We start from the raw sequence: 22948 nt of genomic DNA on the forward strand, positions 1-22948 counted from the left end.
CCCTGCCAGTACAGACAAGAGACAACTTGGAGTCTTGATATTTAAAAACATTTCAGGCAGAAAACAGGAAAGCGGCATTAATTGCTCCAGATGTCCACATAGTGTCTTTGCACAGTAGTGAGAACAAATTAAGCATTCCAGAGTTATAACGTGTCAAAGTGACACTGGTCAGAAATGCAAAACATGGCCTAGCCATGAAAGTGAAAACCATTTTTTGGGGTAAAGGGGTTAAAAACATTTCAGGCAGACAGCAGGGCAGTGGCATCAATTGCCCCCCCCACCCGCCCACTTCCCTATAGTGTCTTTACACAGCATGGAAGTATGGTCCATACAACACACGGGATGTTGCCTGGCAGTTCAATTTTAAAAATCAAGAGGTGCATGAGTGATAAAATTAGATCTCTTGCTTCCACACACCTGCCAGTACAGAAAAGACACAACTTAGACACCCAATCTTGAAGTCTTGAGATTTAAAAACATTTCAGGCAGACATGCAGGACAGAGGTATCAATTATCCCCTCACCCATTTCCCCATGGTGTCTTTGTACAGCAGGGAGGTATGGTCCATGCAACACACAGGATGTGGCTTAGCATTTCAATTTTTAAAATCAAGAGGTGGTGAGTGACAGGATTAGGCCTCTTGATCCCACACTCCTGCCAGTACAGACAAGACAACTTGGAGACCCATCTTGTAGTCTCCACATTTACAAATTAAGGTCAGACAACAGGAAAAGTGTCAACAATTGGCACAGTCTAGAAATAGTGCTAATGCCGGCCCTGAGAGAAAGTCACATTAAGTTCACCTGAAAAGGTTAGAGTGCATTTTAGGATCATGCTGAAATTTTACCCAAAAGCCAAATATACCTAACGTTTTGAAGTGAATTATTTATGAGGCAAAAATTAAGCACTTACATCTCTCCACGTTGAAGCAGTCCGTCAACATTTCCTTTGGTTCAACAGCAATGTTTTAATAGTCCAATACATTTGGATCAGCCAAAAATGCAAGCTGTTATTGGTGCTTGATATCCGTAAGCTCCATAATAACATTTGTAATTGTGCGGCCATGGTGTTCACTGGCTCCTTGCTGATACCCAAGAACCCACTAAGGGCGGCTTTGCACACTACGACATCGCAGGTGCGATGTCGGTGGGGTCAAATTGAAAGTGACGCACATCCGGCGTCACTTGCGATGTCGAAGTGTGTAAATCCTAGATGATACGATTAATGAGCGCAAAAGCGTCGTTATCGTATCATCGGTGTATTCTCCGACATTTCTATAATGCCGGTGCAGAGACAGGTACGATGTAGTTCCTCATTCCTGCGGCAGCACACATCGCTGTGTGTGAAGCCACAGGAGCGAGGAACATCTCCTTCCTACCTCCCGGCTGCAATGAGAAGGAAGGAGGTGGGTGGGATGTTTACATCCTGTTCATCTCCGCCCCTCCGCCGCTATTGGCCGCCTGCCGTGTGACGTCGCTATGATGCCGCACGACCCGCCCCCTTAGGAAGGAGGCGGGTCGCCGGCCAGAGCGACGGTCGCAGGGCAGGTGAGTGCATGTGAAGCTGGCGTAGCAATAATGTTCGCTACGCCAGCTATCACAAGATATCGCTGCTTCGACGGGGGCGGGCACTATCGCACTCGACATCGCAGCATCGGCTTGCGATGTCGTAATGTGCAAAGCCCGCCTAAGGGCTTGCTTTTATGTTATGAACTTAAACAATGTCACAATGGTAATGGAAAAAGTGAAGACCTACTACAGAGAGGTACCGCACTGGCCCCAGTCTGGGCTCTGTACAGAGTAGAAAGACCCTAGCTGCACAACTCAAAACACTGCCTGAGAACTGACTCCATAAAAGGCTGTCGATTGGTATTTTGTACCTCCTCAAAGACCAGAGGGGAGGTCACAACACACTGCCAACAAGCGGAGACAAAGGTGTGCAGTAAGGCGTAAAGCTGAGGAGAGTTACAAATTAGTGAATTGAATCCCCAAACTGAGCCATGACACTGAATTTTTATCCAATACAACTTGGATTAATGTAATTCAATGGGGCAATGCTGATGACTGATTTTTTGTCTCTGACAGAAACTGTCTATTAAAAATACCACAGCTTCACTCTGAAATCGGATGAGTGTGAGAAAGAAAACAGATGCCATACGGAGCCACAGCATAGCATCCAATTTTTCTGCACATATTACAGTTCTTTAGCATAGGAAACTGTAAAAACGAATTGCACGCGACTACACATGGATGATGACAAGTGAGAAAAAAAGTATACCTCTTTTCTGGATGAAAATCAAATCTAATTTTTATACGCTCGTTTGACCCTATTCTTAAAGTATTTAATTCATTCAATTGAATTTGTGATAAGACATTTATTTACAGGACATTTTCTGGATAAGAAATGTACATAAAAAATACAAAAACATGTAAATATATGACATATCTATGAGACAATACTTCTCAATAATGTGAAGGTAAAATAAAAATCTAAAATAATGTAAAGTTGTCTGTTTGTCCCATTGGTAATTACTAACAAAATAATTATTTATAATACAATATGAATACACAAATATACAACTTTGTATCAATATTGACACCACACAATACATACAGTTACCATTTACATAAAATAATAACATAAAACAAATATGCAGACCCATAAGAAGCTGAATGTTGGCACAGTCGCCCGGCTGGTCACAGGCAACATTAGTGCATTTGATACACACTGTGTGCACTTGAATCCACAGTAATCACAAGTAGATATCCGCTTCATGGTCAAAGAATTATATGTCCGGGTAGCAGACATTTCTGGAAAAGAATGGTAATGTTAAATATTTGCAAAAATCAAGCATTATAAATAAAAACATAATGTCCACACGTATATAATATACAACGTCTATATATATATATATATATATATATATATATATATATATATATATATATATATATATATATATATATATATATATATATATATATATATATATATATATATATATATATATATATATAGTAACACACTGGGGGCGTTATAGGGCGGCACAGCAGTGGCAGATGGAAAACAGTCCATATAAAGTGAGTGTGATACTTTTATTTTTTTATTTTTAGCCAGAGAATTGCAAACAAACGTGCAGCAGAAAACAATAAAGACTTCCCCCTCTGGGCACTTACTAACATATATTACCCCTGACACACTATCAGGGGCTTGCGGGGCTGGAATCATCAGTACCGTGTATTTAGTTTGCACCATCACACATGTCCACCTCACAACACAGCATGTTACTCCTCAGGCTGTCTCTCCTCTGAAAGATTTCTTCAGCCTTTTGTGTGGCTGTAATTTAAGCCAGAGTGACACTTACTAGTGACTCGGCGAGTCTCCCATCGGCATCACCCGGCATGGCCACACACTCTCTGGATAGGAGCAGCTCGGCTGCATAGAAATACATGCAGCCAACCCCCTGCTGTCAGGAGAGTATGCGGTCATGCCGGGTGATGACGATGTGAGTCTCGCCAAGTCACTAGTAAGTGTGACCCTGGCCTTAGGCAAACTCCCTCAGCTGAGCTGATGCACCAATATCTCACCCAGTGATATTGCATGTGATATATACTCCGTCCAGCATCACTCCTGTTAGCGCTTAATATATATATATATATATATATATATATATATATATATATATATATATATATATATATATAACAGAAATGCAAATGAAACACTTGTTTTTGCTCTCATTTTCATGAGCTGAATTCTAAGATGTAAAAGTTTTTAGATGCACAAAAAAGGTATTTTTTTCTCAAATATTTGTCACAAATTTTTCTAAATCTGTGTTAGTGAACACTTCTCCTTTGCAAAGATAATCTGTCCACCTCACAGCTGTGGCATATCAAGTTGCTGATTAGACAGCTTGATTATTACACAGGTGTGCCTTTGGTTGTCCACGATAAGAGGCCATTCTAAAATGTACAGTTTTATCACAGCAAAATGTCACAAGTTTTGAGGGACCATGCAGTTGGCAATCTGACTGCAGGAACGTCCACCAGAGCTGTTGCTCATGAATTGAATGTTCATTTCTCTACCATAATCCATCTCTGCAAGTGTTTCAGAGAATTTGGCCTTACATCCAACCAGCCTCACAACCGCAGACCACGTGTAACCACACCATCCCAGGACCTCCACATCCAGCCCCTCCGCCTTCAAGATCATCTGAGACCAGCCTCCTAGACAGCTGCTGCAACATTTGGTTTGCATAACCAAAGAATTTTTGCACAAACTGTCAGAAACTGTCTCAGGAAGTTCATCTACATGCTCATTGTCCTCATGAGGGTCTCCACTCTCCACCTGATTGCAGTTTGTCATCATAACGACTTGAGTGGGCAAATGCCTTCATTTCATGGTGCCTGGCATGTTGTGTTGTAGAAGTGCTCTCTTTATGGATGAATCCCGGTTTTTACTGTACAGGGCAGATGGCTGACTGCGTGAATGGCGTCATATGGATAAACGGTTTGCTGATATAAATGTTGTGAATCAAGGATCCGATGGAGGCAGTGGGGTTATGGTATGGGCCAGCATATGTTATGGACAATTTTATTGATGCCCTTTTGATATCATAGAGATACAGTGTAAAGATCCTGAGGCCCATTGTTGTGCTCTTCATCCATGACCATCACCTCATGTTGCAGCATGATCATGCACGACCCCATGTTGCAAGGATCTGTACACAATTTCTGGAAGCTGAAAACATCCCAGTTGTATGGCCATCATACTCACGGGACATGTCACCCATTGAGCATGTTTGGGATGCTCTGGATGGGCATATATACGACAGCATGCCCAGCAACTTCGCATCCATTGAATAGGTGTGGACCAATATTCCACAGGTCATAATGAACAATCTGATCAACTCTATGCAAAAGAGATGGGTTGCACTGCATGAGGAAAATCGTCGTCACACCAGATACTCATTGGTTGTCGGATCCTCCCAATACTGTAAAACTCCATATTGTAGAATAGCCATTTACTGTGGCCAGCCTAAGGCACACCTGTGCTATCATGCTGTCTAATCAGCATTTTGATATGCCACACCATTGAGGTGTGGCATATCAACACAACACTTTGCTCACAATCCTGGGTTGTGATTTCTGTAAGTCAACACTATACTATTATTTTGTGTAAGAGAAGGCAATATTAGTAATGTGTTCCTTACCTGGATTGTAGTAATCAAAGACTTTAACAACAGCATCTTGAGAATTTGCAACCTTTGCAGAACGGACCATTGGAATTGATATACACAGTTCTTCTTTAGTTACCTAAAAAAATAAGATAGGAAATATAAAGCTTTATTCACAAATCACAACACCACAGTACGATTAATTTGTGTCAACACAGCCTGAGACTGGCGGATACATTACTTACATGTTCTAATGTAAACCACTATTCACATTGCATTTAATTGCCTCCGCATAGTACATAAGCTTATTAGTCAAGATAGTTTTTATACCCTACCGACATCCAATATTAATGACATCTATGTAATATAAAACTATTCATAGAACAAACATTCTTTGTAACATTATTTGTCAACTTACTGAATCAAAATAAAGATAAACCTTTCCTTCTTTTGGCTCAATCAGTTTTAGAGATCCAAGCCTAATAATTCCTCCAGGACTCAACGTGAATCCACTGAGATAGCCAACATCTAACAATGCCATACCACTCTCATTTCCATTTCCCTGGAAGCTGAAAAAAAAAGCATTGATATAATGAAAAAATATGAATCAACAACAAAAAAAATCCAAAGTCGCAAACATTAAGCTCTTCTAAGAGGAAATGGAACTGATCGGTGGTCTTACCGCATACATACATCCACAGAGAGTCTATGGATGTTATTCGTCTCTTCCCTCACCGTCACATCTAATCGGAAAGCCTCAGGCACAGTGTGCTGTCTTCGCCTTGATAAGGGCTTACGATTGTATATTACATTGAGCTATAAAGAAACAAAATGTATTACTTATTAGTAATGAAAGTATATTCTAATATCAAATGCTGCATTTCCCATTATTTTTTTTAAATAAAGTACTTAATGGGGAACTCTTTTAATTTTATTTTAGATCATGCAGTGAATTGTATTTTAGCTGATGGGAAATAGGTCATAGATTAAAATCCCAATTAGCCGTTTCCTAGAATTTTGTATTTTATTTTTTATACAACAAAAATAGGCAAAGGCGTAACAAAAAGGTCCTAAGCAAAATTTGTAATAAGGCCTTCAAGGGGTTGTCCAGTAATTTTATATTGATGGCCTATTGTTAGGACAGGTAATTAATATCAAATCTTTGATTGTGTGACAGCTGGCACCCCCACTGTTCAGATGTTGTAATTGCTTATTGCAGCCAGATGTGCGGAGATGCATAGCACAGTTCTATGAATTGCATAGTGGTAATGGTACTGCACATTTGCCCCTATTCAAATAAATAGGGGTGCATCTGCTGTACCCTGCTGTGGCCACTATATAGTTGATGACGCTGTGCTGTACAGCTCCAAAATCTGGTCATCACCAACATAGGGAATGGCTGATAATTGTGGATGTGAAAGGACTCGCAAGACAGAGAGGACCCTTGACGTGGGTTGTGAGCTACCGTATTTTGGGCAAATATCCACCAATTTCTCATACATTATATATATATATATATATATATATAAATTTAATTTTTTTTATTTTTTTTTTGCCCTGTATGTTTATGTAGGATGATGCTAACCCCATCTATGTTGGCTATGTAAATTAGGGTGTCTGTCCCGGTAGGGTGCACTTACAGTATATAGTGCTGGGCAGCCGGCCAGATCTAATAGTATATACATTACTATTAATCTGTATACCAGACACTGCACTACATGTGTGTGACCAGCGCCCTACACAAGCCCTAATTGTGTGAAATCTCAATTCTAACCCTCCTTCTGGATCCTGTTAGTCAATTAATTTCTGTGACCTGTGCAGGTGGATACTGTTGCCCTTTTTTGCTGTGTTGTACTTTTGGTTTTTTTTTATTGAGGAAATGAAAGGAACTTAATTTCCCTTTACTAAAGATGGGTCAACAATATCAAAGTAAATAAACTTTGCATATGCTAATTATATATATATATATATATATATATATATATATATATATATATGTATATATATATATATATATGTATATATATATATATGTATATATATATATATATATATATATATATAAATACTAGAAGGTGGCCCGATTCTAACGCATTGGGTATTCTAGAATTTATTGTGTATTTAATGTATGATTTTTCTTATATATAGAGGTTGTTGTGTGTAGTTGCATAGTGTTTGTGCAGGGCGCTGTAAATGTTCTGGGTGTTGTCTGGGTGGGGGGGTGTGTGAGAGCGGTGTAGTTTGTGTGTTGCGTTGTGTTTGTTGCGTTGTTTGTGGAGCGCTGTGTGTCTGCAGCGTTGTGTGTGTGGTGCTGTGTGTGTGTTGCGCGGTGTGTGTGTGTGTGTGTGTGTGTGTGTGTGTTTTGGGAGGAGGTATGTTTGGTGCAGTGTGTGTGTGTTGGAGGAGTAGTCCTGGGGAGAGAGGAGTATAATAGGAGGAGTAGTCCTGGGAGGAGAGGAGTATAATAGGAGGAGTAGTCCTAGAGGTGAGGAGTATAATAGGAGTAGTCCTGGGGAGAGAGGAGGATAATAGGAGGAGTAGTCCTGGGGAGAGAGGAGTATAATAGGAGGAGTAGTCCTGGGGGGAGAGGAGGATAATATAAGGAGTAGTCCTGGGGGAAGAGGAGTATAATAGGAGTAGTCCTGGGGAGAGAGGAGGATATCAGGAGGAGTAGTCCTTGGGGGTAGAGGAGTATAATAGGAGGAGTAGTCCTGGGGGAGAGGAGGATATCAGGAGGAGTAGTCCTGGGGGGAGGGGAGTATAATAGGAGGAGTAGTCCTGGGGAGAGAGGAGGATAATAGGAGGAGTAGTCCTGGGGAGAGAGGAGGATAATAGGAGGAGTAGTCCTGGGGAGAGAGGAGGATAATAGGAGGAGTAGTCCTGGGGAGAGAGGAGTATAATAGGAGGAGTAGTCCTGGGGAGAGAGGAGGATAATAGGAGAAGTAGTCCTGGGGGGAGAGGAGGATAATTGGAGGAATAGTCCTGGGGAGAGAGGAGGATAATTGGAGGAATAGTCCTGAGGGGAGAGGAGGATAACAGGAGGAGTAGTCCTGGGGGGAGAAGAGTATAATAGGAGGAGTAGTCCTAGGGGAGAGAAGCCTAATAGGAAGAGTAGTCCTGGGGGGAGGAGTGTAATAGGAGTAGTCTGGGGGGAGGAGTGTAATAGGAGTAGTCCTGGAGGGGGAGGAGTCTAATAGTAGAAGTAGTCCTGGGGGAGGAGGAGTCTAATAGGAGGAGTAGTCCTGGGAGGAGGAGTCTAATAGAAGGAGTAGTCTGGGGGGAGGAGTCTAATAGGAGGAGAAGTCCTGGGGGGGAGGAGTGTAATAGGAGGAGTAGTCCTGGGGCAGGAGTCTAATAGGTGTAGTCCTGGAGGGGGAGAGTTTAATAGTAGGAGTAGTCCTGGGGGAGGAGGAGTCTAATAGGAGAAGTAGTCCTAGGGGGAGGAGTCTAATAGGAGGAGTAGTCCTGGGTAGAGAGGAGTATAATAGAAAAAGTAGTCCTGAAGGGAGAGGAGTATAATAGGAGGAGTAGTCCTGGGGAGAGAGGAGGATAATAGGAGGAGTAGTCCTGGGGGGAGAGGAGTATAATAGGGGGAGGAGTCCTGGAGGTGAGGAGCATAATAGGAGGAGTAGTCCTTGGGTGAGAGGAGGATAATAGGAGGAGTAGTCTTGGGGGGGAGAGGAGTTTAATAGAAGGAGTAGTCCTGGGGGGAGAGGAGTATAATAGGGGAGAAGTTCTGGGGGGAGGGGAGTATAATAGGAGGAAGAGTCCTGGGGAGAGAGGAGGATAATAGGAGGAGTAGTCCTGGGGAGAGAGGAGGATAATAAAAGGAGTAGTCCTGGGGAGAGAGGAGGATAATAGGAGGAGTAGTCCTGGGGTGAGAGGAGTATAATAGGGGGAGTAGTCCTGGGGAGAGAGGAGGATAATAGGAGGAGTAGTCCTGGGGGAAGAGGAGGATAATAGGAGGAGTAGTCCTGGGGGAAGAGGAGGATAATAGGAGGAGTAGTCCTGGGGAGAGAGGATAATAGGAGGAGTAGTCCTAAGGGGAGTGAGTATAATAGGAGGAGGAGTCCTGGAGGTGAGGAGCATAATAGGAGGAGTAGTCCTGGGGGGAGAGGAGTATAATAGAAGGAGTAGTCCTGGGGGGAGAGGAGTATAATAGGAGGAGTAGTTCTGGGGGAGGGGAGTATAATAGGCGGAAGAGTCCGGGGGAGAGAGGAGGATAATAGGAGTAGTAGTCCTGGGGAGAGAGGAGGATAATAGGAAGAGTAGTCCTGGGGAGAGAGGAGGATAATAGGAGTAGTCCTGGGGAGAGAAGAGTATAATAGGAGGAGTAGTCCTGGAGGTGAGGAATATAATAGGAGGAGTAGTCCTGGAGGGAGAGGAGTATAATAGGAGGAGTGGTCCTGGGGAGAGAGGAGGATAATAGGAGGAGTAGTCCTGCGGAGAGAGGAGTATAATAGGAGGAGTAGTCCTGGGGGAAGAGGAGGATAATAGGAGAAGTAGTCCTGGGGAGAGAGGAGGATAATAGGAGAAGTAGTCCTGGGGAGAGAGGAGGATAATAGGAGGAGTAGTCCTGAGGAGAGAGGAGTATAATAGGAGGAGTAGTCCTGGGGGGAGAAGAGGATAATATGAGGAGTAGTCCTGGGGGTAGAGGAGTATAATAGGAGTAGTCCTGGGGAGAGAGGAGGATAATAGGAGGAGTAGTCCTTGGGGGTAGAGGAGTATAATAGGAGGAGTAGTCCTGGGGGAAGAGGAGGATAATAGGAGGAGTAGTCCTGAGGAGAGAGGAGGATAATAGGAGTAGTAGTCCTGGGGAGAGGGGAATATAATAGGAGGAGTAGTACTGGGGAAAGAGGAGGATAATAGGAGGAGGAGTCCTGGGGAGAGAGGAGTATAATAGGAGGAGTAGTCCTGGGGGGAGAGGAGGATAATAGAAGGAGTAGTCCTGGGGATAGAGGAGTATAATAGGAGTAAACCTGGGGAGAGAGGAGGATAAAAGGAGGAGTAGTCCTTGGGGGTAGAGGAGTATAATAGGAGGAGTAGTCCTGGGGGAGAGGAGGATAATAGGAGGAGTAGTCTTGGGGGGAGGGGAGTATAATAGGAGGAGCAGTCCTGGGGAGAGAGGAGGATAATAGGAGAAGTAGTCCTGGGGGAGAGGAGGATAATAGGAGGAGTAGTCCTAGGGGAGAAAAGCCTAATAGGAAGAGTAGTCCTGGGGGGAGGAGTGTAATAGGAGTAGTCTGGGGGGAGAAGTTTCTAATAGGAGGAGTAGTCATGCGGGGCGGAGTCTACTAGGAGTAGTCCTGGAGGGGGAGGAGTCTAATAGTAGGAGTAGTCCTGGGGGAGGAGGAGTCTAATAGGAGGAGTAGTCCTGGGAGGAGGAGTCTAATAGAAGGAGTAGTCCTGGGGGAGGAGTCTAATAGGAGGAGGAGTCCTGGGGGTAGAGGAGTGTAATAGGAGGAGTAGTCCTGGGGGGAGGAGTCTAATAGGTGTAGTCCTGGAGGGGGAGAGTTTAATAGTAGGAGTAGTCCTGGGGGAGGAGGAGTCTAATAGGAGAAGTAGTCCTGGGGGGAGGAGTCTAATTGGAGTAGTAGTCCTGGGGAGAGAGGAATATAATAGGAAGAGTAGTCCTGGAGGGAGAGGAGTATAATAGGAGGAGTAGTCCTGGGGAGAGAGGAGGATAATAGGAGGAGTAGTCCTTGGGGGAGAGTAGTGTAATAGGAGGAGGAGTCCTGGAGGTGAGGAGCATAATAGGAGGAGTAGTCCTTGGGTGAGAGGAGTATAATAGAAGGAGTAGTCCTGGGGGGAGTGGAGTATAATAGGAGGAGTAGTTCTGGGGGGAGGGGAGTATAATAGGAGGAAGAGTCCTGGGGAGAGAGGAGGATAATAGGAGTAGTAGTCCTGGGGAGAGAGGAGGATAATAGGAGGAGTAGTCCCGGAGAGATAGGAGGATAATAGGAGGAGTAGTCCTGGGGAAAGAGGAGGATAATAGGAGTAGTCCTGGGGGAGAGAGGAGTATAATAGGAGGAGTAGTCCTGGGGAGAGAGGAGGATAATAGGAGGAGGAGTCCTGGGGGGAGAGGAGGATAATAGGAGGAGTAGTCCTGGGGAGAGAGGATAATAGCAGGAGTAGTCCTGGGGGAGGATAACAGGAGGAGTAGTCCTGAGGGGGGAGTCTAATAGGAGTTGTCCTGGGGGGAGAGGAGTCTAATATTAGGAGTAGTCCTTGGGGGAGGAGTCTAATAGGAGGAGTAGTCCTGGGGGAGGAGTCTAATAGGAGAAGTAGTCCTGGGGGGATAGGAGTCTAATAGGAGGAGGAGTCCTGGGTGGAGGAGCCTTATCGTTGGAGTAGTCCTGGGGGAGTAGGAGTCTAATAGGAGTAGTAGTCCTGGGGGAGGAGTCTAATAGGAGTATTCCTGGAGTGGGAGGAGTCTAATAGTAGGAGTAATCATGGGGGAGGAGGAGTCTAATAGGTGGAGTAGTCCTGGGAGGGAGATGTCTATTAGGTGGAGTAGTCCTGGGGGAGAGGTGTATAATAGGTGGAGTAGTCCTTGGGGGCAGATGTCTAATAGGTGGAGTAGTCCTGGGGGGAGGTGTATAGGTGCTCAATGTGTGCGGGGGGCATTGCCGAGCAAGCATATTGTGCAGGGGGCGTGGACGAGCGGGCATAGTATGCGGGGGGCATTGCTGAGAGGGCATAGTGTGCGGGGGCATGGCTGAGCAGGCATAGTGTTTGGGGGCGTGGCCGAGTGAGCACTGTGTGTGGGGGGCGTGGCCGAGCGGGCACAGTGTGCGGGGGAGGGGCCCGGGTAACTATGCATGTAACTATGTGTACCATGGTTACCAGCATACGCCGGCTCCGGCACACGTGTGTTGGGAGTCAGGGTAAGCTAGCAACCATGTTACACATCGGGTAACTAACCAAAGGGGTTTCCATAGTTACCCAATGTGTACCATGGTTACCAGCATACGCCGGCTCCGGAACACGTGTGACATGAGCCAGGGTAAGCTAGTAACCATGGTACACATCAGGTAACTATTCAAAGTGACAGTGCTGGTTCATTTTTTGTTTATTGGTCTCCTGCTGTGCAGCACGCATCGGCGTGTTTGACAGTGGGAGACCAACGATCTGAATGGGCAGGGAGCCAGCATACGCTGGTAACCATGGTACACAATCGGGTAATTAAGCAAAGTGGTTTCCATGGTTATCCGATGTGTACCATTGTTACCAGTGAACGCCGACTCCGGCACGATCCCAGCAACGCAAGGGTACGTCTCGGCTGGGTTGCCGGTGTGGGCTCCCGGGGGTGCAGCAGTCACCTGGGAGTCGGGGCTCCATGTGGGTTTGGGGAATGCATGCGGGGGGTGGGTCCAGACCGAGCGTCCAATGCGTGAGGGGGCGGGGCCTGGCCGAGCCGAGCGGCCAATGCGACGGTTGTCACTGTAATGACGTCATTTTGGAGCAAGACAGACAGACAGACAGAATAAGGCAATTATATATATAGCTATATACAGTATATATATTTTTTAATTTATTTTTTTCTGTTAATATTGGGGTATTTTTATATGGCAGTGGGATCTTTGCGATACTTCTGGCAGAACGATCCAGGCGTTACTGCGATTTCTATACCTAAGTATACAAATGCCCCTGAAAACAGTGACTAACATGACGAAGATAGAATATAATGTTTTTAAAGAAGAACATACTGCATAGTCTCATAGTAGATGTCTTCTTTATACTTTTTGGAAAAAAAAAATGTATAAATAAAAAAAATACATTACAATGGGCAAAGATGGATGCCTAAATCATATTAAAAATAACAATGGATTAAAAACGGAAATAGAATTCCCTTAGTTTTCTTGTTGTTAGAATGTAAATAGTACAATGCTAAAATGCTAGAAAAACCTGTCCATGTTGCAACAAGTCAAATTATCGCTCTGTTTCTAACCTACATTGGAAAAAACTGATTGGTTCTTTTGGGCAGCGGGTCCAGTTTATCTTGGCCATAGTTCCATACAGCAGATCTGCTTTGTATAGAAACATTTGAGCTTCACAGATTTAGAAAATGGAACAGCATTAGACTCTCATCTAATATATTGTAATTCTGTTATTTTAGAAATGATTCATTTCCTGTGAAATATATAGAGACATCAAGAATAAGAAGAGAAACCCTTAACTGCTTGATTTTTACCTGGAGGACAGCCAATCCTCTTCCAACTGCAGTCGCCTTTACTAGCATAGACTGGAAAACCTTCATCTGATAATAAAACAAAATTATAAATTGGATATTACTTACAAATTCATGTCAATGCAAAATTATTTGTTAGGGTTATTATAGTAAAGCCCTCCACACACTTTAGGTATTGTTTAGACGGAAGTTATCTCACCCAACTCTCCTGTGTTCTCTATGGGTGAATCGCTAACAGACACCTGACGGCAGCTTATCTCTTAAACAACAAAAGGACCGGCAGTCTGAAGTTGGACATGCCAAATCCTTACCTCTGCCAGCATCACCTGCCAGGGGTCCACACACACATTAGACTGTCAGAGTAACCAATCAATATCATTAACTGTGTGAAAGTTTCTAACTGTACTAAAGAGTACAATGATCCTGTAACGCCAACGCCGTCCCTGCATTCCCTGCCACTATTGCCAATATTCAGGATCTGTGCACGCCGACCAGGCCTCTTGGTAAGGCACATAGGGCATGTGCACATGTTCTCCCTGCTTCTTAAAGGGGCAGCACAAACTGCAAAAGTCTTGCCCAGCCTATCGTTGGAAGACGATGTATATCAGGCATTTTGCCCTTTCGGGAGATGCCTGAGCAGTAGGTCTTATTCATGTCTGTTGCTCCAGCCCCATGTTTATGTACCTGCAAACCTGTACCTGTAAACCAGTACTTGTGACCTTACACCTGTCCTGTATGCAGAACCTGGTCCAGTCCTGTATTCTGCCTTTGTCCCTGTACCCGTTCAGGTCCCTTCTGTGCACCAGGCCCCGTCCTGCATCCCCCTAGTATTCCAGTAACCCTCCTGTTATATCTAAGCAGAATCTGACTAATCTTTATCTTCTGAATTAATTCCACTAGTTACTTGGAGTCTGTCCTGCCTATCAGTCTGTACCTGCACCTTGACTCTTGGAGCCATCCACTGCAGTACCGGGGACTTCCCTAGAGTGTTACCTGGCTGCTACCTGCTGCATAAGCCTATCCACAACATCAGCAGCTCTAATGAAGAACCAGGTAGTCTCTTAGTCGTGCCCCTCCAAAGTAAGCCCGGTCCCGTCCACACCCACCAACATGATAGCTCTTTCACCTTTCTACCTCATCTATGATTATAGGTTGTCCAGAAATACAAACACTGCATTGCCAGACATCAAAGCTTTTGTCAGACAATCATAGACTGGCTGACTGGGATGAATCAGCCCTGTAAGGAATGAGAGAGGAAGGAGAACCCTTTTAAAAATCCCATTTGCTTCAGTGGGACTCCTTTCCCCCCTGCATCACTGGGCCTTTAACCATTTATAGGAATCTCTAGTTTAGTATCATATGTGACACCTTTTAGAATAACTGTAATGTTCTGCTGGGAAAAGGAGACAAGTGACAAATAAATGTGGCAGAATTTTTACTTTTAATATAGACTTGGCCCAGGCATCACAATGTTTCTAGCTGGTAAGGCCCCAATAGAAAATGCATGAAAACCCTGGTACATACTATATATTCGTGTATTGTATATGATCAAATTAGTTTACAAAGTATATTTACCTGTTGACTTTGTAAGACTAGAAGGTTTTCACTGTTGACATGGAATACGTTAGACAACTGTGACTCCAGTCCAGTAATAGACAATGTAAGAGATGTTTCATGAGATGGGACCAAGAGCAAAAATTTGGACAGAGCTTGTAGAGCAATTATTGTATCCTAGTAAAACAATAAAAAGAATCATCACTGAAATACTGATGCAGTCAACTTCAATATATATTTTACACAACAGATACATCTTGTTAAAAGAACTCAGGTCTTTCACAATGATATTACAAAATATTCAGTTAACAGTTCTCATTAAATTAATGAGCTATCTGTGCAAAGTATAAAAATGCCAGGTCCTCTAGGGTGACATACACTCTGGATAACAGATGAAGATCTTGAATGGGGAATCCTCAACTTTTTATCAAAAATGTCCTAATCTGGTATTTGAAAATAAATACGCTGATGCACAGTGTAGAAGTTCCAGAGTGGCATTCTCTTATTAGTCGCTCTCCTCTTGGGTCAATCAATAAGACTCCTGAATGGGAGACCTCTAATGTTAATAGGCTATTTGAAGATGTTTTTTCTGAACCACACAGTTTTTTTTGTTTTACCTGAGTGGACGAATATCCTCCAAGATAGTTCCTTTGTTGGCTCAGCCATTTCATAACAGGGATACCATCCTCAATTCTGCCCAGCTGGTAGTGGGAAAGCAGGGCATATGCTGCAGTTTCAATGTCGACTGTTCTTGGCTGCCAGTAATAGTTTGATACTTCGGATGGAGAAGACCAAAACTTGGTCCCTTCTAATGAAATAAAACGATACCAAAATATTATTATAGTATTTATAGTTCATAATTATACATATGTACTTATCTAAATTTACAGCAATACACCCATGGTGGTGATGAGATCGCAATGTCTTCCTGCTACACTGGAACTAATGAAAGGAAATGTGGCTGTGTTGTGACCCAACAAGTTTCTGTGACTATGGCACAATAGCCAACAGATTTGGTAGCATAGCTTTAGAGTGTGGTAATGTGATGGAGTAACCCTATTCTTTATCTGATAAATGTATACAGGTTGCACTACCTTTTTTCTATAACTTAACTAATACTGAAGTGCTCAGATTGTAATTAGAACATGTAAATAGAGACACAATTATCTACTAACCTGTAGCATTTGTCCGTGAGTTGAGCAAGGAAAGAGCATCATGTGCCTTGGCGCTATTGGCCAATGACAGAGCATATACCACTATTGAAAGGGTATAGTTACTAACAATTCCTTCATCAAATTTCCTTTCAAGATATTGCACTGCTTTCTGAACTCTGGATGCATATAGGTTCTAAAATAACCAAAAAATATATATGAATTTCCTATACAGAGCGATTACTATACAGAACACTATAAAATATTCAGGCCCCATTACCTTTTTTGATGCATTGTATTACCAAATGTTTATAAAGCATGTCCATAAAGCCAAATGTATGCAAAGTGTTGTTCGTTAGTTTATCCTGTTTCAGCTGTTCTCTTCTTTAGGTCTTAGGAACCTAGGAATTAATTTTCCTAGGTTCCTAAGACCTAAAAAAAGAGAACAGCTGAAACATGATAACAATGGAACTAACGTAAAACACTTTGCACACATTTGGCTTCATGGAAATGCTTTTTATGCTTGTGATATGTAAAAAAATAAATAAAACATTGCTCCCCAAAAAGTAAAAATACATTTAAACAAGAAGCTGTTTTAAACAATAGGTCATTTTGTGATGATAGCTTCCCTTTAAGAACGTGATAAGACATTGGTTATGTAAGTTTTGAAGATTTTTAACCTAAATTGCTAACATCCTAATTCACATTTGTATAAGTAGTACAGCCTTACGTACCCTGTAATACTGATCTTCTAGCAGTGATGTTAGTATATAAGCAGTGAGGGTGACGGGACCATTTTGCCCTCCTTGAATTTCAGTATGGATGACACGTCCTGGTTCGGAGAATATTCCTGTGTTCAGGTCTTGGTACTGCACTAGCCATTCTACTACTTCATTTAGGATGCTTGGATTTATGTATAAAAATGTGCGGGCTTGGAGAAAGCATCTGAAAACAAACGCTGACAACCTGAACGAGAATTGGCATTATTATAATTTAAGAGCTGAAAATTTTTATACATTGAAGAATTTTTACTAAGCTTGAACTTTATGGTTTTGACTCGTAAAGTTGAGGGGCATTTATATTTCCTCTTAAATTATCTCTTACCAGAAGATTTGATTGGGCAATACAGTTGTCAGGGAAACAGTATCCTGTCTAAATCCTCTCGGAAACAAGAGAGGCTTTAGACCTGGTTTAGTTGCCTTGATAACAGTGCTATATGATCTTATGGCAGTAGACAAAAATACAAACAATATTTTAGGTAGTCCTTACCAGTATGAACAGATAAAAATGAAAATTGTAGCAGGCAGATTATGGCAATGGGAAAGTATTGGGATGGCTTCATGGCTTCATGGCTCTACCCCAAGAAGTTAGGACAAATCACAACTTATTCAGCTTCAGACACACCCTAAAAACGCATCTTTTTAGGGCAGCCTATCACACTCCCTAATCAGATTCAATTCACATAGTCCCTCCATAACTTCTCACAACATAACTCCACCCAAATGCATCTCAAGGTTCTGGCCAACTGGTCCAGGAAACCATTATCTATCCCCCATTTCCTTGAGATGGCTGGATTATCATTGTAAATAAGCACTTGTACCTTGCCCCCCCCCCATTATCTCATTGTAGATTGTAAGCTCTCACGAGCAGGGTTGTCTTTTTCCCCTCTAAATATTGTATTTTCTATAACTGTTGCTTGTTTGTATATGAGCCTCCTGAATTGTAAAGCGCTGCGGGATATGTTGGCGCTATAGAAATAAGGATTATTATTATTATTATTATTATGGCATTGAGGATTGTCAAAGTTGTTTCAGAGTTTAGATTATGAATTAATCACATAAAGGATTTTCTCACCAAGTACTTCCAGAGGAATCCACATTTCCAAACGCACTAAAAGATCCATCGTTCCGCCTATAGGTTAGCTCCTTCAGATATCCTAAACATAAAATATATAGTATTTATGATAATAACTACATTACAAACATTACTTTCAATCTCTGGCCATTATTGTGATCACCCTTCAGAACTGTCAAATGTATTTTTACTAAATCTGCATATTTTCTGTTCTATCATTTCCTGAGTAAGTTATTACATAGGTAAATAATAATTTGCCTATAACTATACATAATGAAGATGAGACAAAAATTACCTTGCTCCATAAAGTTTATCCCCTTATCTTTAATATCACTTGTTATCTGATTAGTCACTATTAGGTATTGCAGAATATAGATGTTTGGTGCAAAGTTGATCATGTTTTGCTCTCCGCAGCCATATGGCATCTCGATAAGTGATTCAAGACCATTTATTGAAGGTCCAAGGAGATCTCCTGGTAAAATTAAGGGAGACATGAGTTTAAGTTTTATATATTGTAGATATTATTAGATATCCACTGTTTATTCACATAATAGCTGTAATAATTGCACATACCAATTTCACCATTTGTATATTCTAGACATAATTTCAACATTCTTAAGAACATTCCTTTATATACCTAAAGGCTGAAAACCATTACAGGACTAGCACATTTCCCAGCGGAAATGTAAGTTTTTTTATCCCTTTTTCCAGTCTAGACAAAACTCTGATACCAACCTTTGTGACTTGAGACTGATACATTTTACCTATACTAATACTTTGTGTCAAACTTTTGTCAGATCAACGCTGAACTCCGACTGTTGGTAGGGTTTTCCACTACACATATTTGATCATTTATGCTCATACAGATTTTGTATTATATTGCTCCAAATGCTGATAAACAAGTGGTCTTTATAATCAGTTGTAAATATGTGATGATATACACAGCTACTTAGACATCAAATTATCTGGCTTTTGTAAAAATGAGTTTCTTCTACTTTTACGCAAACAGGCTAATCAATGTTTCATTACTGGACATAGAAAACGTATCTAGGGAAATGTCTGCTCAGACAATCCCTCTTACAATGTACTTTATGATTTATTTTCCATTATAATCATATGTACAATTCCTTTAATAGGTCATTGATATTACATTGGATCTGAATTGGGCTCACTGCCTGCCAAAATTGCTTACCAGAGTAGGCTCATTGGTGTTAGTAGTGGCTGTGCATGTCTTTACAGCTCAGTTTTATTCAACTGAATGAGAAAAAGATGTTGTGAATTATAGCGAACAATGCACTACAGAGTTATTCCCAGTAGAAGAGGGAATCGGAGGTGCTCTGAAAGGAAGATTTGGGTTGTGAATGGGACAAGCACAAGTAGGATTCCAAGGGGAACAATGGGTAAATAATTTGGCATGCAATCTCCTGTCTCCTGATGTAGAAAAATATACATCTTTATTCAATCTACGATGATTAAAAAACATATCGGGGGATTAAACACAGGACAACTATGGAAAAAATAGTACCACTGGCTAACGTATTTTGAACCACTATGTCTGACAAGTTCTCAGATTCAGCCATGAGTAATGCGGGCGTCACACGAGACGATCTATCGTGCGATATGTCGTTGGGGTCACGGTTTTCGTGACACACATCCGGCATCGTTTGCGACGTCGTTTTGTGTGACACCTACGAGCATCTCAGAACGATCCCAAATCGTGTATCGTTTACACGTCGTTTATTTTTAAAAAATCGTTTATTCTTCTTTGCGCCAGTTGTTCATCGTACCCGGGGTAGCACACATCGCTCCATGTGACCCCCCCCGGGAACGATGAACTGCAGCTTACCTGCGGCCGCCGGCAATGCTGAAGGAAGAAGGTGGGCGGGATGTTTACGTCTTGCTCATCTCCGCCCCTTCGCTTCTATTGGCCGGCGGCTGTGCGACGTTGCTGTGACGCTGAACGTCCCTCCCCCTTCAGGAAGTGCATGTTCGCCGCCCACAGTGACGTCGCTCAGCAGGTAAGAACGTGTGACGGGGGTTTAACGACTTTGTGCACCACGGGCAACTAATTGCCCGTGATGCACAAACGACGGGGCGGGTACGATCGCTCATGCGATCGCACGATAGATCGTATCGTGTGACGCCCGCATTAGCACCGTTTAGACATACCGGATTGAAATTCGTAGGGCAGTGATGTTATTTATTTTCAAGGATGTCATGTTTTTAACATTGTTATATGTTTTTAATCATCATCGATTGAAGATTTTTTTTTACTCCATTAATAGTTTGATTACTTATTATTATTATTATTATTATTTATTATTATAGTGCCATCAATGCCATGGCGCTTTACATGTGAAAGGGGTGTACATAATAGGGACAAGTACAATAATCATAAACAATACAAGATACAGACAGGTACATAAGGATAGAGGTCCCTGCCCGCGAGGGCTCACAGTCTACAAGGGATAGCTGAGAATACGGTAGGTTAGGGTTCCACTGGAAATCCTACTTGTGCTGTTACGATCCCAGGAAATCCTACTTGTGCTGTTACGATCCCAGCCTGGATCTTCTTTTCTAAACAATTCCTATTCCCTGTTGTACTGGGAATATGTTTAGCTCACTGTTCGCAATAATTTGCAACATCTTTTTCTCATTCAGTTGAATAGGCTGCGCTGTAATACCATTCAACTGGGAATCCTACTTCTGCTTGTCCAATCCCAACCCTTTCCAAGCACCTCCTGTGTTTCTTGATATATGCTAACAAGCTACACATGATATGACTTTTTTCCCTATTTTTGTGACTACAGAGTTATCCCGTTTATGTGAATGAAACTGAACTGCCTTTCCAGTCACAGCCATTACTTAAAGTTTGGAGTGTAATCAATAAAGACGCCATTCTTGATGGAGAGTCACAGCCCCTCCAAATGGATGATCAGCCAGCAGACAGAACTCCACAAGTTTTATCTTGATGGACGTCATAAGAAAAACCCCATTTAGGATCCCTACTTTAGCTAAATCCAAAAGACTAAAATGAGTATTAAAGTAATATATGATATAGAGGCATCGTATGAGGAGCGGGCATCTGTGGCCCACTAGCGGGATAAACCCGCATGGCAAGAACATTACAGTCACACTGTAAAACACCTGACACTCCTGTGTCGGACCAGTGAGGTATTTGTCTAGGTTGACAGTGAAAAGTGAGCTGATCATGGCGTTGAAGTCACAGGTTGTGTATGATTTATCGAAATAGAGGTATAACTAATGTGCTTATGCCTGACAGCTATGGTTTGAGGTATCATATGACCTGCTCGGTAGTCACAATTTGAAGTACATAATTGAGCATGTCATTTTGGTTCCCTTTTTTATTCTACTTGGCGAGTTATTTCTCAAGATACTTAACCCTGTATTTAACTGAATCAGTAGGCTGCTCATTTACTAGCGGTGTTCTTTGTGCATGAATGCAATCCATTATATATCTTTTAAATTTATCTTGCAAAACAGCATGTGCACATTGAATCAAGGAACCATTATGTGAATCTGATCATTTGATCACCTGTTTAATAATACCGCTTTTTTAGAACATGGTGAATGTATATCTCACTCCAGCTACAATATAAAAACACTGAACTGTTATCTACTGTTTGGGGTGATCTAATTTGAACTTTATACCACCATTCCTTGGCACATATAGGGAAGTTTCTTTTTATATATGTTAAATTAACTATTTGTTGTCTGGTCACACTCTAGAATATAGCACTGGTTGCCAGTGTCATTTAGTATCAATCTAGCTTAGTTAGGAATTAGCCCAGAAGCACATGGATATTACTTTGCTACCTATGGTATGATCCAGTCTTGATGGGAGTGTTTTTTGCTTTTCTGCTGCAATCCCTATTAATTCTAAGGTGCGTTGTATGTTCTTTAGGAGGCACTAGTGCAAAATCTTTTCTTAGTATTGAATAAAATGGGTATTAACCATCCATACTTTTTCAGCAGTAGACGGTGAAATATATAGTCACTGTTCCTGATATTAACATACTAAATCTTACAGATTTCTTCACTATGACCATTTTCATTTTATTAGGAGGGTAAAACCACTCATGGATATATATGTCCTGCATAATGTACACATCTAATTCTAGGGAATATAAAGACACTTGCATGTATACTCCAATTTCAAATTTGTCTGTACAGACGTATTTTAGGTCACAGACAACCAACGTAAGACAGCCTATAATTATCAAAAAAATGTTCTTACCAGTAACAGTGATATGTACTTCTTCACTGCCAGGTACCACGTCATTAGGAAAAGTAAATGAAATGTTTTTCGATACAGTTCTCGATGTATTTCCTTCACCAGTAAGCTCAAATAAAGCAGTCTGTGAATATGAGTACTTCATCCCTTCAGCCTGCAGAAACAATAATTGTATCTGTAAATTTTATTTTTTTGTATTGTTATTCAATGGGATGCAAAAAAATATCTTCCTCAATGATCCCTACGCACATATTTCCAGCTTTATGAACATTAAACATATGCATCCTTATGAGTAAAAACTTCAGACATATTCTTTTTATAAGTTATTTTTTTTGAACTATGGTGTTCCTTTACCTATCTAGTACTGTACACCAGGGCGTAACGATTGCGGTCGCAGCGATCATTACAACTGGGCCCGAGGGTACAGGGGGACCTCCAGTCCTAGTGCTTGTTTAATTTGGATGTCCATGGGGTGCAATGTTAATCCGCCTCCACGTGGTGCACCTTGGGTAACGCTAAAGGACTAACAATCTTGATGACCAAACAATCAAATTATATCTAGATTTCCTGGTCAGTATATCTTACCTCATACCTGATAATCAACAGAGGAACAAAGGAACAACTTTGACAATGCCTAAAAAATATAATGGCATTGTCACAAATGTCACTCCTCAATATCTGCCAAATTAATATTGAAGGTATCAGCCGCCTAAAATGTGTTTTCCTCCACAAGTTCCTCACTGATAACAAAATAGATGTACTTGATC

At 41.9% G+C, this 22948-nt stretch overlaps 1 protein-coding gene across 1 annotated transcript in view; it reads right to left on the reverse strand.

Moving 5' to 3' along the window:
• Positions 1-2526: 2526 nt before the first annotated feature.
• The window catches only part of LOC142295327 (CD109 antigen-like), a 44026-nt gene continuing 23604 nt past the window's right edge, over positions 2527-22948 (reverse strand). Inside the window, exons 12-23 of the mRNA XM_075338435.1 lie at positions 22185-22335; positions 18222-18398; positions 17927-18008; positions 16807-17038; positions 16097-16268; positions 15539-15729; positions 14943-15098; positions 13371-13436; positions 5859-5992; positions 5595-5745; positions 5213-5315; positions 2527-2810 (exon numbers count right to left, since the gene is read on the reverse strand). Of these exons, the coding sequence (XP_075194550.1) occupies positions 2623-2810; positions 5213-5315; positions 5595-5745; positions 5859-5992; positions 13371-13436; positions 14943-15098; positions 15539-15729; positions 16097-16268; positions 16807-17038; positions 17927-18008; positions 18222-18398; positions 22185-22335 (1803 nt within the window). The 3' untranslated portion in view covers positions 2527-2622. The remainder of the gene's footprint in view (positions 2811-5212; positions 5316-5594; positions 5746-5858; positions 5993-13370; positions 13437-14942; positions 15099-15538; positions 15730-16096; positions 16269-16806; positions 17039-17926; positions 18009-18221; positions 18399-22184; positions 22336-22948) is intronic.

Source organism: Anomaloglossus baeobatrachus, chromosome 3, assembly GCF_048569485.1.
Source record: "Anomaloglossus baeobatrachus isolate aAnoBae1 chromosome 3, aAnoBae1.hap1, whole genome shotgun sequence".
Lineage (NCBI taxonomy): Eukaryota > Metazoa > Chordata > Amphibia > Anura > Aromobatidae > Anomaloglossus > Anomaloglossus baeobatrachus.